This window comes from Morone saxatilis, unplaced genomic scaffold, assembly GCF_004916995.1.
Source record: "Morone saxatilis isolate NCDOM2014 unplaced genomic scaffold, NCSU_SB_2.0 Contig23, whole genome shotgun sequence".
Lineage (NCBI taxonomy): Eukaryota > Metazoa > Chordata > Actinopteri > Moronidae > Morone > Morone saxatilis.
In genome coordinates this window covers 3,189,668-3,206,856 of record NW_023339796.1, presented here as the reverse complement: position 1 = coordinate 3,206,856, position 17,189 = coordinate 3,189,668, and the positions used below count along the sequence as shown (strand labels likewise).

Below are 17,189 nucleotides of genomic sequence, written 5' to 3'. Positions count from 1 at the left end.
GTGGATAACACAACTGACATATAATCAAAGAAAGTCAGCGTTAGCAAACAATTCCCTATTCATTTCACTTCTTGGTTTTTCCAATTCATGCTCATTTTACTTCAGTTTACTTCTAAATGCTCCACTGTTCACCAGCTAGGGGCTACTTTCATCTGCAGTTTTGGTGCTGAGCAGTCGTAGCATTTATCAGAGCTTTGTTTGGTATAGGTATAAAGGTATAAAATTAAAACATTGAGCTAAAAGAGGCTAAAAAGCTGCTTAGAGCTGAGGGGTAGTGCTAATTATTTTTAGTGATAATTCTTACAACAAGCAACCCCTTTGACTTAAAATAGTGATTTAAATTATTAGGCCCTGTACTGTAGCAAGGCACTGTGTCAAAGTCTTTTTTTTTGGTTAAATATTTCAGTTGATATCATGCTTATATGGTGCATATTCCCAAATGCATGTTTTAATCAAATGCTCAAAAAGCTGACACACAATAAACCTTTTGCAGGTAACACTTCAGCATTTGAACACTGGTTGGTTTCTGGGGCCGGGGGCAAATTATAATGAAGTTGCCATGTGTACTCAAACATACATACACAACGCACAGAAAAGTGGCAGGAACGCAGAGTCTACAGGGGCCCACAGCGTATTTTTGTCCCGGGGCAGCTTGCTGGTTAATCTAGCACTTGTTTCATCCACTGTCAACAGAGATCCTTACAGAATCTTACAGAAGGCACCAGCGTTGTGTGTGCAGCAGCATATGTGCCACCGTACTCTATCTGTGGCTCAGACATGCACACACACCACCTTTGACTTATCACTCTCACTGCTCCACATTTCCAGCAAATACACATGTCCACATGAACAAAAAACCAACAAAGGAAGAGAAGCACCTGCATCGAAGCATAGTAAAGAACGACACAAACACCAGCACAGATACAGACTATCAAACAATGTGTGCACACAGCATACATGAAGTCAAGTGCAAATGCATGCACACAAGTGAACACACACACACACACACACACACACACACACACACCATCTTATCAGTCTGTGAGAAGCTGCAAGGCGACGGCTGTCTGTCTGTTTGTTTGTCTGCATCGCTGTTTCTGGTGTGTTTGTGATACAACACGACCGCGTTCGCTCCCTCTGAGGCCCCCTTATTCCCCCGGTGGAGATGAAATGTAATGGAGCCGATTCAATAAGAGCGTTGCCTCCTCGGGAAAGGCGGAGAATCAAATCACACCAAATCCCTCAGAGCCTTCCCAGCATTCACTGCTGCCTTGTAGTTGTGAGGGAAATAAAACAATGGTGGCTAATTCACTTGGCTCTCTGCACGCTTACACTCGCACAACAGGGATGGAGTGTGAGGCAGCAAATGTTGAGGGCTAATAAAGCTATTCAATAACACGCTGGCGGCTTCTGCAATATGTTTTTAGTTAATTCAGCTTATTAATTTGCAGCCAAAGAAACACACATGGTGCCCGAGAGTGCCAGTCATCTCCCATGACTTCATAATTTACAGTTCTGAGAGTGTTTAGGGAAAATAACATGGCGACAAATGTTAACCAATGCCAACGGTACACTTCGGGACCCCAGTGAGAAATATTTTTTTTAGCTGTAATGGTGGGAAAACATTGAGGTAGATAAAAACACTAAGCTTTGGACAATATTTTGCTTGGCAAGTTGAGAAGGGAGAAAGAAAGACCACCAGTGTCCCAGCAGCAAGGTTATGCAACGTGGTTGAGAGCCAAAACAGAAACACTTAAAAAAAAAAAATCATGTTCCCAACCTGATACTACACCGTACCACCTACACAATAAACCACAACGGGTAACACGACTGAAACATCAAGTGCTTCTGTGAAAACCTGCACAACCTCCAGTTTACTGCCTTGTTAAAATATGTAGCTTCCAATATAAATAAAAGACATCTAAGAAACTCGTCTAATCCTCAAAGCAAATGTTACAGAGCAGACTTGAAACGAAAGAAGTTAAACTTTGTTTCAGGCTTGTTGCAGGAGACTGCTTGAGCCCTCAGTCCTCATGGTCATGCTCCTTAAAGCAAAGGAAACGGCAGACTGCTCCCAAAGGCTTCTGAAGCTCCTTCTAGCCTCTTTAGTTGTTTTTGTTTTCAAACCTCTGCAGTTAAATTGAAATTTCTGACAGCGTTACGTTTGAAGGAAAAAGAGGCAATTAAAAATGAATTCCAATGGATATTTATGCAGCTGCATGTTGTCTTTTTTTCCTGTTTCCTCTTGGACTGCAGAGCATTACGATGCTAACAGAGGCAATTGTACGTGTTACGGCCCCAGGGGGAATTGACAGAATATAGGGGTGATGTGATTCTGGTGTTCTCATTTGGACACTGAAGAAAACTTTTGGTCCTGTTATTAAATGGGTTGTGTAAGGAAGTGAATAGTTCCAGGGTTAAAGGATAAAATTTCCTCTTGGCCAGCACAAGTTTGGATAACATGCTTCAGGAAGATCAGAATGACGATGTTAATGATTATTATCCCTAGTAGCGGCAGCAGGAGTCATGGTAACAGTTAAAAGTTGTGGAGCAGCAACAAAGGCAGTGCTTCGCCTTGCTCTGTGTCATATTTGAGTCTCACTTCGTATTACTCTCCTGTATTATTCCCACAGAATATTATTATCATTATACGCTGACACTTACAAATCTCTCTGCCATAGCTTTGACCCCTTCAGTTTCATTCTGAGTCATAATCTTGCTGCCACAACATGGCAGCAAAAACAAAAGTGCTTCACAAACACCAATATAAAACTGACATATTGAAGGCCATATCATGCTTGATTTGGGATTTTAAATGATTATAAAATACAGCATGAAAGATCAATTTGCCTCTCTTGAATGAACCAAAACAATAACCACACAGATTCAGCCAGTTAAACATTTACTGATTTGAATAGTGCAAAAGGCAAATCCAGCACACAGCAAGCTGACTCAAAGGAAATCTAAGACCGTTTACATTTTCACTTTTCATGGCATGCCTGCCATTTAAAAAGTGTGGGTGTAGGAACAAAATAACATTTTCCTACACTCTCAGTTTCTATGGACATGTTATTGCTTTGATCGAATCTCCACAATGCTTAAGCTCTGATATCAGTCCGTGCTGCCATTCGAATCCCATAATAACAAACACTCCCACCGTCGGGTGAGACTCCCTCCCTCCTGTGCTTGGCATGGCAGGGTCTAATTCACTTCCTGTTCAGTAGGGGGCAGACAGGAAACAGGAAACACGCTTCCTGGTTCTCTCAGGAGGTATATTTTTCTTACCATTGGGGATCTAGGAATGTAACATAATATCTTTAAGGAGTTTATGTCCCTGGCACCTACACTGCTGTAATCAAAGCCTTTTGAAAAGAGCAAGTGCTTCAAGTCTGGGGCAGTGTGGTTAGCTGACGGGACTAGATGTACAGTATGAAAAGTAACACTGAAATATAATGGCTGTGTTCATAGTCACGTAAAGAACATTATTTCTCCATTATTTTAACACATTTTGTGTTCTAAAAGCCCCAAAGACAAATAAAAGTGAGACTTGTTGCTGATATTAATTGGAAAGACCAATATTACCTCAGCCTAATCTCTCTGTGGTGTAACAAAATGAAACGCAATAAAGAGTGATGTCTCTGAAGTCCAGTGGAACAGTTAGCCAAAGCCTGGAGTGCAATGAAGTGTAATGAACTATTGAGGTTGTGTGATCATGATTATCTATTTTAGGACACCAACTACTGAAAACTTAATTGTTGCCTAATGTACCCGTTTTTCAGACTGATTATTTTACCTATAACTGTAAACAAATACTGCAGTCATGAGGCCCATCACAGCCAAAGATAATGTCTTCCAGTTGCTCGCTTTTTCCAACCAACAGCCAAAAACCTCTAAATTAAAATTTTAAATTACATAAAAGACAAAAAAGACAAATTCTCTCATTTAAAAAGCAGGAACTAGGGAATACTTAAAAGTTTAGCTTGATGAATGACGTCAACGATTAAACAATCACAAAAACGGAATAATTTCAGCGCTAATCTGTTATCCTGCTTTTGTTGCTGTGGGCTTCAGGGGGGAGGCTTTCTCGTAAAACTTATTCACCCCAAAGAGGTATACAACAAAAATACTAATCTCATAGTGGAGTGCTGAGGGGGAAAAATAAACTGCTTATGTGGTGAAAAGCTATAAACTTTAATATAATGAAGATTAGACTCTAAATCATGAGTGAATTCCCTCACCTAATTAAATAAATCTGTCATGCTGGTATATTATCTTCTGTTGTGCATCTGCATACCTCCACATAGGACCACATCAGGGATTAAAAGAAGAAAAAAAAAATAGAGCGACAACAGCAGCACAATGAATTATGAATCAATACGAGCTACAGCACTCGAAGTACACACACATGCTGCTTGGGCCATCTGGGGATGCGTGAAAACCACGAGTAAGACAAACCCATTCATTCAGCTGTGGATGTACTCGCCTGCACTGCCTACTGTATGTTTCTGCTACACTAGAGGCTTTCCTCCACTGGCTTCAAGTTTCCCAAATCCATTTTAGGGGCTACGAATCTCTCCAGTCATCGATCGAGGGAGGATTAGGAAGCAACTCTGCACAGACCCGCAGTGCTGAGGGCAGCTGCTGCTGCTGCTGACAAGGTGCAGGCGTTTAGAACATTCTAGCTTTTATTTGGCTGGCTGGCTCTGCAGTGGACTTTGCTTTGGGTTGTAAGCTTTATAATGCCGTTTGGCTGCTGTATATAAATACATGATAGACTGCGCAGAGGAAAGAATCTCCATGCCAGGACTGGGTGATCATTTTAGAATGACCGACAGCCGCCAATCACGGATATAGAAGGTGTGAAATGTTAGTAGCTCAGGAGGAATGCTTCACAGAAAGGGATAGGAATGGAGGAAATGCAGCAAAGTGAAAAGGTGGCAACAAGGTGAAATCAACATGAGAACGAAAGGCAGAAAGAAAGAGAGGTAGAAAGGTCAAGGGAGACAGAAAGAGAGACGGATATTTAAAGGTTTCCATTCACTCACTGCCTCCCCAGAGTAATCCCACATCCCCCCGAGAACGGCGCATTGTGTCTAGCAGTCGGCGAGCTGACATTTACTGCCTGCCTTCTGTTGCTGTGATTATTTTCTCCTCCAGGTGTGATAGCCTGCCTGCTGTCTCTGCGCAATAATGCTGCCTCAGAGTTACGAGAGCTGGGAATGTGAGGCAGAATCAGGCCCGGACAAACCTTTTACTGAAATACCTGGTTGGGTTGCGCTTTGAATTGGAGGTAAAAAGGTTGCCGAACCATGAATGGCAGCCTGTCACCTGGCTTGGGCGGAAATGGCATCTGAGGGGGATTGTGACTCCAATGGAATTCATGACTGTTGGCAAGTAATTAATACATTTTTCAAGGGAAAACAGAAGAACTAAAGGATATGACCCAAATTGAGCGTTTGTAAGAATTCAAAAAATGTATTAAAAAGAGAACAAAACTGTAAAAAAATCTGGTTCCAGTGATTGACCCCAAACACCAAGCTGTAAGACTTTTATAAAATAAACCCCCCCTACCTGTCTGCAGATGGAGGCCTGTCGTTGCGGGCTTTGCTGACTTGGGTGTACAGGGTATCCGAGTGCTGGTGCTGGTGCTGGTGGTGTGGATGGATGTGGGGGTAATCGTCTCGGGGGCTGTGGGGCCGGCTGTGCCCGCTGTCCACAGAGCTGTTTAGCGGGTTGATGCCTGCGTACGGGTGCTCCTCCTCGGAGGACCTCTCCGGCGTGCGGTTGATGTCAAGGATTTCGGCATAGTCCCGTTCCCTGGCCTGACGCTCCCTCAGCTCCCTGGTCTTGGCCTGGATTCTGAAGATTGTAACAGACATGTTGGTACTAAAAATCAAGGATTTCAGTCTAAGACTATGGTGGGTCAAATATAAGTACATGACTATTCAGTTTTGATGCTGTAATGCATTAATTATTGTTTTAATGGATACTGCCATCCCAAATATATCGATTTGTACCACAGTAGAAATCTGCTTTTCTAGTGTTTAATAAATGAAGCTTTATTGTCCAGCCAATGACATTTACGTTTAGCTTACACTTCTATTCATACTGACTGACCATGGAAAGAAGAATAAACTTGACTTTCTTTATTGTAAATATTCTAACAGTGTTGTATTTTAGCTTTACAAATCTTTTTGAGCAGAAAACGTGTCATTTAGTTAAATCTGCCTCGATTGCTGGAGTCAAAGAAATAGAGTGTCTGAAGCCCAATGAAAAGGCAAGAGTTAATGTCACTGAGGATTTTGGTAAAATGAAAGAGCTTGTGCTATTGACTGGATTCAGTTTAAATCTAAAGGTAGGCTAGCCACTTAGCCAAACTGACCTTTTAAGTCCAAGTGGTTGCTTTGGACCACCATGGCCCTATTGTTAGGTATTTCATTCACTGTAGAATTAAGAACAGACATTCCAATTTGATTGCTTTTTCAATAAACGGTTTCTCCATCGAATTTCCAATAGATTATACATACTAAATCACTATATATATTTCTATCACAATATGAAATGATATATGCCATGATAGTGTTTTAATCTAAACTGTCCAACCCCAAAATGCAGTGGCTGATATCCCAAGATTGCAAATGACATATGTTCGTTTTGGGAGTTAGATTGTGTTCAGAAAACACTGGTGCCGTAGAGGGATATACTGTTTTTGGTAATTACAATTATTTGTAGATGCGCATTATGAGAAATTATTTTGTAGAGAATACTGTCCGTTAACTATGTAATTGACTCTATACTCTGTTAACTCACAAAATCACAGATACAGGAAGAACAGAACTTTTTACTTATATAATACATGAATGGCAGTGAAATGCTTTATGAATCATGGTTAAAACTGCTCCATGGGAAATTGAAACTGCCGCCTTACTGGTTTCCACTTTGTCAGGTTAAACCTTTATGTTGCTGAGGCATTGTAGTGTATACACTGTGGAGCTGAGAGACGCTGTAAATCTCAGGTGTCACATTGCAACATCTGCATTGTTTATTGGGCCTTTTTAACTTTCCATTACAGAAGAGAGAGAAGATGTGGTCTATTATTTATGCTTTTTTTCCCCCCACTGAATAATACCATAAACAATGTAAAATAGTCTCTCGCCCCCACAACATCTCATACAAGTGCAGCATTTTGTATTCACAGAGTGCTGTATAGCACATGTATAGCTACCATGTTGTGTCTCTCTCTCTCTCTCTCACCGACTTTCTCTCACACACACCTTTGACACCTCTCTGTCTCACATACAGAACAACTCAAACACAGAAATCACACATGCACTCTCTCTCTTTAGGCCATTATCTTGTGAATAACTGGCAACACCATTTTCTACAGCAGGGGGACTACCTATCACGCAGCCCCGTAATTACAGCCTTGCCAATTATCAGAGCTTTACAACTACCAATTATCATACTGCTCTCTTTTCTCCAGGCCCCTTTTTAATGGCAGTGGGAAAGCGAATGGGACAGCCGTAGTGGTGACGAGGTAGGGGGTGCAACTTCACTGAACACTCAGCGGGCTAAAATCTGAAATGCTTCCTCCAGAAAATTTGCATGCTGTGCATAATGAAACAATAAGTCTAATAAGGGCTCCCCATTGAAGGGTAGGTACAAAACGTGGATTTACCAAAAAAAAAACGGGAAATGTGTGGAAATACTTTACAACTAAAAAGGAGGCTGGTAATGAACTTAATGGCTTTAACAGCCCCCTGTTGAATCTGGAACAATCTTTTTTAGCAAAATGTGTACTTATTCCTACAACTTAACCCATGTCAGATGAAAGCCTGTGGACTTGCAAGCTGTGTCTGTACTATTTGTGAACTCAGCAATTATCTAATAGCGCAGAAGGAAGCAGGGCCCTTGAGAGATCTATCTTTAAACCCAGAGGAAACAGTGTTTTCCATCAGAGAAAGCAGCAGCAGCAGCAGCAGGAGTGGGAGCAGCTACTGATTGTATACACAAGCACAGTGGCTGATAAGATAAGGCCAGACATACCAATCCAGCGCCTGGCCTTCTCCGTGCAGCCCCTTCCCATACCGAGGCACTGGACGGGTCAACAGGGCCAGTTTCTGAGTGAGGAAGGATGCAGTTTTGAACCAGTTGTGGTGTGTATATACAGTGTATGTATATGCTGTCTACAAAATGTCAGAAAATAGTGAAAAAACACCTCACTTTCCCTCAGTCCAAGGTAACGTCTTCCAATTGCTCAACCAAACATATTTCATTTCCGATGATAAAAAATTAAGAAAGGCAGGAAGTCTTCAGATTTTTGCTTGATAGGTGACAATAGATTATAGAAATTGTGGCAGATTCATTTTCAGTTGATCAACAAATCTTGTCTGCACTCCAGGTTTTTAATACTGAGATAAAAAAAATATTTCACAGTTAATTATAATCATTAAAACCAAGAAAAATTAAGATACCAAAATATTTTTGATCATATCCATTTATCACTAGCATGTTTATCCATCTACATTTTATCATTCATTTCCTGCACAAACATACGTTTTTAGATATTTTTTGATAAGGACAGTGTAGAAGCACATTCACAAGTCTTTTTAAAGTCTGCAGGGAGGAAGTGTGCAGTGGAATATTCCTATCTGTGTCAACATGACAAGCACTTAAAAAGCAATGTTGCTAAAATTGTACAATTGTACAAATACAATTACGTTGATTGAAATGGGGCAGGAAGGAAAACCACACTTGACCTAATCATTACCCTTTCAGTCCCAAAATATTTATGTAAGGAAAACCCTGTTTTCTTTCTACTGACTAACCTTGACGAGAGATGAAAATACTTCCAGCATGAAGGGTAAATGATTAAAAAAAGGAACGAGAGAAGTAGGTAGAGAGACCGAGGTTGAACAAAAACCGTGCATAGCAGAAATAGAGGGAGAGACAGCAGATAAAAGGGTATAGAAATGGCAGGATGGGACATTATGGTAGAAGAAATGTGTTTGACGAGTGACCTTTCTACCACATCAAGCCAGAACAATGGTCCATTATGTGCTATTGTACCCACTGTGTAATAAACCTTCCTCTTAGCGGTAATGCTGACACAACTGATAGACCACAGTGAAAGGCAGGAAGTATATGAAAAGAGAAGGTCCAGTGGGATAAGATGGCTGCTGAAAGTCTTTTTGGATTGATAACAAATCTACAAATGTTTCATGATTTGGCGACAAGTAGCTTTAGCCCGTTCTGAAGCACTTGCTGTGGAAGGGGAATGCAGCAAATCATTCATATTAGGCCAAAGCAGTTACATAGAGGGTCCAGGACATATTGTACACATAAATCTGGACGTTCTTAAGAATCTCTCATTTATCTGTGCCTCATAAATGATACAGAAATGCAAGACTTGAGCTGATACTGTTAATCCTCCCTGAGTTAGAAAGCTAGGTCAAGGGAAGGTCAGTGGAACCAATTACATGATATACAGCACACTGCCTGCTGTATAGACTGAACTTTTACCCTTTGGTCATATGGCTGCTGGCTTAAAACACTGACTGAAGTCATACAATGGCTGATTCAGGCACAAGCAGTGTTGAGACTAAAGAAAGTCCAGTCCAATGTCATCTGGTAACCTTCTGTACCTGGTCAATTAAATAGGTGTAATAATCATGCCAGGTAGAATACCTTGAAGCGTCTGTTATGTTGCATTGTACAAAGCAAAGGAAGGTTTTAGATCTTTTAACTGGAGTAAGATTATCAATATGGCCTTTTCAGGGATCCATCAACCTTAAATGCATCAGTATCGGCCAGTGCCTCAGTTATAATCAAGAAAATCCAAAGTCTAGCTCTGGTGCATCCCAACGTAGTCAAAACTAAACTTTTCAAATTGTTGTGAATGTTTCTTATCAATGAAATCTGATCTGATTCAGGCCAAACATTGTAATATGAACAATGATCAATTATTTCCACATGTTCATGTTCATGTTCATCCGCTCTGGAAACGATTTTCCACCACAAACATGACTGTACTGACTGAGCTGTCTGTCTAGATTTGTTTGTCTGGCTTGGAGTTGGAGTCCACTGGGACTTGAGACTTAGAACAGTGAGGAAATCCATTCATCTAGTCAATCACAGCTGGATTAACCATAGCCTCTGGCTGTGGCCAATCAATAGGCGCGCTGCATTAAGGTGCCAAAGCTCCCAACTGAACACTGGGAGAGCAGCTTGGTGAAACACAGCTAAATGGATCATTGTTTACCACCGAAACAGCCACAGTCTCCCACATCCTCTGTGGGATCTCGCCGTCAATATCAGTGTATTTCAGCTCGTGGTTAAATACAAACAAGAAGCATGCTTGTGCAGGTGCTTAAGGAGGAGGTATGCTTGGGTGGAGTGAGTCAAACACCAAATGCTGAACAAAATAATTAATGCATTGACTTAAGAACTACTGTGAACAATCCCAAGGCAGTTTGTGCTCTGTGAATGCACCCTACCTTAATTTGGCTGGGTTTTTTCCCTCATATACCATTTTGCCTAATTTCCCATAGCTCTTTCTTGCACCCCACATGGCAAAACCATTACACACTAACAAACAAAAGAACAAATAACTAACACCTCTCAGGTACTGCAGAGGCTCTGCCACAAAGAGAAATCTGATTGGTGGAAACACTGCATCTACTTCAACTTCTACTTGTAATGAGAGGCAGCCTTACCTCTTACAAAGAGTGTTAGATCACATACAGTAGTATGTAGTGGCTTCATGAAGCATTCAATTAAATCTGGATTAATAGATTTTTAAGTCAATGATAAACCCTACATTCCCAATCCTACAAGATTGTAAAGTTTCATCTTGTAGGACACACAAAGAAATAAAAGGAAAATGTAACAACCAAATATACAGCTAAATACATCGGGGTTATGCACTGTATGTGACCTAACTGTAAATCTTAAAAGGGTGCATGTTATCTGTGTCACCTGTATATCTGTGTTTTTAAAATACCACTAAGCAGTCCTGAATAGGCTTCAGTTGTCCAAATTCGTTGAAACTCCATTGTGCTAATTAATGCATGTGACTTCGATATTTGAGAACAAGAAAAAACAGAGAAGCAACGGATTGGATTAACATACAAAAGAACCATTCTGAACTTTTAACGATATCCACCATAACAACCAAATCATCTGACATGGCATTTGCGTTAACGTTATGCCAATTAAAAATAAAGACTTGGCAATTATCATATTATTGGACTATCTGCTCTGCAGGCGTAAAGAAATAATTACAAACCAAATTTTCATAACGAGCAACTGAGGGAAGAAATGGCTCTTGCCCTTACACCAAGAGCATGGGAATTAATTAGCTGGCAGGGCTGTAACGGCCGTGGCATTTATAAACCGCCGCCCCATAGAACTGGCACAGTGCCCGACTGACATTTAGTTTGGTGAAGAGAGGGAGAGAGTAATGCAGTGACAAACAGACTTGCTGTCTTGGGGCTGTTTGGTTTTAGGCGCTCACTCGATAACAGTTAAAGACCAGCCACTCATTTTTTAAATACACAAATTCTTGATTTATTAAACCATTGATAAATCAGAATGCTTTTGCAAAACAGCATTTATTTACATAGTAGAGCATATCCACTGTGTTTAGTCTATAAAATGTCAGAGGGAATTCCTTCAGTCTGACTATTAAGCAAGAGTGAAAACACTTCTTGAACTGTGGTCAGGACTTCCAAGACCACTTGTTTCCATTTAATCCTCCATTGGGCTCATCATGCTGCAGAAGTAAAATCTGCGGTCAGGCAGGACACCTCTGTCCACATGCTTTTGTGTACTTTTGGTCACGGCTGTTTTCATGGTTCAGGCCAGTCCCCTTATTTTAAACTGATGGAATTTTTATGTTACAGCATAGAGTGATAGACAATAGTGTGCTTCCCTTGTTGTATTTAACCATGGCAATCCCCCGGAGCACAAACTGAGGTCCATGAAGGAAGGTTTAGTTTTACTTTAGTGTGGAAGAACTTGACTTAACCCCATCCAACATCTTTGGGATTTACTGGAATGCTGACTGCTGGACCTCACTAATGCCCCTGTGGCTGAATGGCTCTGCAACCAGGTTCAAAAACCTTGTGGAAAGCCTTCTCATAAGAGTAGAGGTCGTTACAGCCCATACATATTGGATCACATACAGTAGCGTATATGAACTCATACGCAGAGAAAAACATGAGAATGTGTGACACAAACTAGATATGTTTATCAAAGCAAGGAGCGGTGCTAGAGGACTTAATGCAGCTCTATTTATATAACACCAAGCCGGAGCCAAAATTCATTTTGTAGTCCAGTAACTTTAGCACTTTAACTTCAATGAGCAGACAGAAGGAAAGCTGAACGGGGCAAACAAGGGGAGATGACCTAGAAGCTTTAATTTGGATTTGCACTTTGTAATTAGGATCAAGGCTATTCAAAACATGGCATTTTTTAGCTTAAAAACACTTTGATTCATATATCCCGGCAGAGCTGCAAAGTTATGACAATTTTTCCTCTCTTTGATATTTGATCCCAAAGTAGCAAAACACCAGAGAGTCCAGAGATAAAAGGACCTTTACCACTGCAGCACTTAGCAGAAAAACTACATTTAGCAGCATTTAGCAGCATTTAGCAGGTGCTACATTTTGAAGACCTTACCTCTCCTGCTCCATCCTCATCTTCATCGTCTCCTCCTCTGAAACCTGCGTTTCGTCTAGCCTCCACTTGCTGGAGCCTTTACGATCCATCTTTTCCCCCGGCCGCTCATCCTTACGGTGCTTCCCAAACCTGGAATACAAAAAGAGGCACAATTAATATCTATTGGTATATTTATGGGTATTAAGGCTTAACCAAAATAATAATAATTGTTATTTCTTTGTTTTAGCTGTTGTAATCAAATCATTTCAGTCACTGGTGTTGTTGCATGAGCAGATCAATTTTCTCCCAGGCTGATGAAATGGATCAGAGACTGGATGGAAATGCGAAGGTCATGGAACCATTTCAAGGAAATCTTTTAAATTATTTAAAACTAAGACATCCATCTATTGTGAAGCAGCAGGTACCATCATAAAATATGTGATATTTCTCTCTCTACTATCGCTGCCCTCCAGAGCCTTAACAGTAACTCAAAGTCAACTGATCTGGCTGAAAATGTTGGTACGTCTGTGATCACAAAAACGCCCAACAGGCATAATAGTCGATCAAGCCCTCAAATGAACCATTTGAAAAGTACTTCTCACAAGTTCAAACCCAATTCAGTTCGTTTAAAGTTGGGGAGTGGTAAACGAAGACGGCGCGGACGAGGCCCATCTCGGTAATTATATTCATGGGGAGGGAGGTACGCTTAACGAAATAGGAGCCATTGCAGAGATATTTCAGCTTGATTGACTCAGTATAAAGCTGCAGCCTGTTGAAGAAATGACTTTGGCACCGCGCTCGCTTCCACAATGATCCTCCGTGATTATTCACAGGGAAATTGGTCTGCAGAGAATATCTACGACTTCTAAAGAGACAAACGCTGAGAGAAGCCAAAGAGGTGTGTGCGTGTTAATGAAAGAAACAGAAGACGGTGAACAAGAGAGAAAAAAATGAACACGTGCAGGAGAAACTCAATGCATGAAACATTAGGACTGAAAACTAAACTAGACAGAAGAATACAAAGACAATCTCAAGAAGTGTGTGTGTCTGTGTGTGAAAGTGACAGAAGAAAGGGGGAGACGGAGTAAAGTGAAAAAAGAGAAAGTTAAGAAAGTGAAGGAAAGAAAAAGTCACAGGATCAAACACAAAACAAAGAAGTGAAAATCCCGAAAGCAGAGCGTGAGTGTGTTTAAGAATTAAAGACTAACAGTGTAAATTGCCCAGACAGGAGAAAGAAAGAGGGAGGAAAAGAAGAACGACACACTGAAATGAGCGGTGTGTGAACGTGTGCATGTAAAAGCAATACAGAAGAAAGAGAATTGAGAACAAGGGAAAGAAAGTAAAATCAATGAGAGAAACACAGGAAGAAAGAACAAAACAAGCTCATGAATCTGTAGAGAAAACCCAGTGGCGTGAGTGTGTAGGAGTGGGAGAAACACTAGGAAACAAAATAGAAAAGAAAAAAGGAAAACAACACTGAATGAGAATAAAGGTGAGAGAAAAAAAATTAATGGGAGAGTGAAAGAAAAATGTGTCGGAATTAAAAATGAAAGGAAATCTAAAAGAATTGTGCAATATTGTCTGTGACAAAGACGAAAAGGGGAAGAAGGTGAAAATGAAAGAAAGGATGCTAATAATGAAGAGAAAGTCCAGAAAACTGGCTGTGATATTCCATGATTTTCCTACATTCATCGCTGACTGTGTTGCATTTCTTCCATAACCAGAAAACCTGAAAATGTCTACAGCAAAAATGAACAGGTTTATGCCATAGACAACTTCAGATCTATCTGTTAAAGTGATAAAATATTCCTGACAAGGGAGTGGAACAAATTCTCTGCCTTGCAGAATCCTGGTGGCGCAGTGGACTAAAGCCAAAAACACAACAGGAATACGCCTGCACTCTCAGAACATGTCCTGCTTCGCTTTGGCATCAATGTGAATCGAGAAGAGTGAATACACATCCAGTGCATGTGGCACACAGATGCTACCCAGAGGTTCAGCATCTGGTCTTTTTGTTGCCCGCCATGTGGGGTTCTCACAAATATAGACAAGGCGGACAATTAGATGGCTACTCCTCAATCTGGTTTTCCATCATGCTGGTGATTTGGCGTACTGGGTAAATCTGTGTGAAGTTTATCCAATAACTAACAAAATGACTAATTCCATAAAAAAAAAAAAAACTTTTTATTTTTAAAATGATGTTTAAAGAAAAGTCAAGGTAGCCACGGGGTCAATGACACTGGCCTTATAATGGCAACACCTCTGATTCAACCCTGGCTGCGGACCTTTGTCGCATTGAATAGACAGACCGAGACCAAAAGGGAGTTTTAATTATGCATTCCACAGATAATGTGCAGTAGCTATGATATAGGGTCTTTGATTAAAATTTGCATTTACATTAAATGTATCCGTGGCGACCCAAGAGTATTTACGATTTGTTATGCCAATGACGCAATAAGCTGCTCCCAAGTTTCCATTGTTCACTCTACAATTCAAAATAGCTCCTAGTGGAATACCACTTGAAGAACTCTGAACCTCTCCCAGAACCACTGATTAAGTGAAGGAGATTGTTCAACAGTGAAAAATATGCATTAAATATCTTCCTCCTGTCTCCTGAAATGTCCTGACACGTAGAAACCCACGAACAACAACAGATACTGATGCTGCAGACTGTAAAAGACAAACTGAGGAAAACTAAGAGATGAGAATGGGGAGGAGAAACCGCAGTAAGGATGGCGAGGGGTGGGGGTGCTTGGAGACTAAGGTCCATTACCTGATTAATTTAACTGCGGCCGCCTGAAATGCTCGGAGTGACGGCTCCCTGTTAATGCTAAGAGCAGGAGTGATCTATCACGGCGAGAGACGGTTGACACTTTCTCTCTCCACACCACTAACTTTCATTAACAGCCCCTTAAAAGACAGCCAAACTCTCCTTGTCACACACACACAAACACACAGCAAGATTTATGACTGAATGGGAAAACTTTGAAGACGAGACAGAGTATTAACCGTGACACCGGGGCATTTAATAATCTTATATTCCAGGCACAGTTAGGCCCGCCTCGTCTTGTGAGCCCGACGCCATCGATAAAGAGGCTTTGACGGGATTCTGTGGTTAGAAAAGACAACTTCAAAATGTCAAGGATTCAGCTAATTCAATTCAGCAGACCACCCGTGTGTCACTGCTAATCCTTTTAAACGGCACAAAAAGTGAAAACAAGTCTGGTGGTGTTATGGACAGTTTCTGGTGACATATTGGATATGCGGCATCACTAAAATGTCAGTAAAGCGTGGGGCAGAAAGTGGTGAATTTAGGATAAAGTCAGGAATTAATGTCACTAAAATATAATTACAGCATGGCAGCATCCATGAAAACATCAAACATGCAGGTGATAACCCAGAACTATTGGTCCTACCTCCATCCACCATTTGATAAATGTGACAGCTAGTGTTACAAAATAATTGCTGGGAAAAAGGTGATTATTTTATTTGTCATCTTGTCACAACCAGTATTAAATGAAATGATTGTGTTCTTTAATCCCTGACAAAAAATGTTTAAACGCTCCACAACTCCAGATCAATCCAACATAAAGGGATGCTGACAAACAAAAACAACATGGAGTGGATGCTGATTTGTGTGTTAGCCAACTAAGAAGATTATGTGCTAAAATAGTTATGTTAACACATATCCTTACGTTATGCTGACATTGGCATCCTTCCGAAGGTACAGCTAAGCCACAGTCAAACGACCAAGTCCAGTTTAGACTCATCACAGAAGAGCTGAGCTTCATAAGCCGAGTCTGTGACGTCCAGCCACTGGACGGTGTATTTGAGCTAGGTAACGACATACACTTTCCTCGTTATTAAACTTTTCTTCTTGGTATGTAATGAGCATTGGAGCTTCATAGGACCACCAGCCAAGTCTTAATTTGTATGCACAGCTGGGACTACAAGCAATAAGTTACAATGAACACAACATTATTAGCAGTTTGTAAATCGTGACTGTTAGCATCTTTGCTCTGTTCCCTTGAACAGAGCATGACGCACAAGTGTCCCGCCATCCATGGCAAAGCTCTATTAAAGAAATGTAAGTGTGAGTTTCTAAGAAAACCCATCGGCAGACGGCGAGAGCGGTCAATAACAGGCCTCACGGCGCTTCTTCTGCGACACATCACTAAGATTGTCACAGCGTGATCCTTATCTAAGTTCAGGCTTGTTCACTTTTTCATGACACACACACACACACACACACACACACACACACACACACACACACACACACACACACACACAACACACAACACACACACACACACCACACACACACACACACACAACACACACACAACAACACACACACACACACACACACACACACACACACACACAACAAAACCACTGGCAAAATTAGTGCAGCCCTCGAATTTCTGGGCAACGACCATCTTTGCCTGTGCCAAGCTAACAGACTGGGTGTTGCTTCTGAGTCCAAGTGATGATCAGAGAGTGAAAGAGCAGGAGAGAGAGAGAGA

The 17,189-nt window shown here is 41.0% G+C and overlaps 1 protein-coding gene across 1 annotated transcript in view; it reads right to left on the bottom strand.

Annotated features, from left to right (window-relative positions):
* LOC118334334 (partitioning defective 3 homolog) overlaps window positions 1-17,189 on the bottom strand; it is a gene marked incomplete at its 3' end in the record, with an annotated part of 217,835 nt that overhangs the window by 44,807 nt on the left and 155,839 nt on the right. Inside the window, 2 exon segments of the mRNA XM_035670221.1 lie at window positions 5,572-5,859; window positions 12,682-12,810. Of these exon segments, the coding sequence (XP_035526114.1) occupies window positions 5,572-5,859; window positions 12,682-12,810 (417 nt within the window).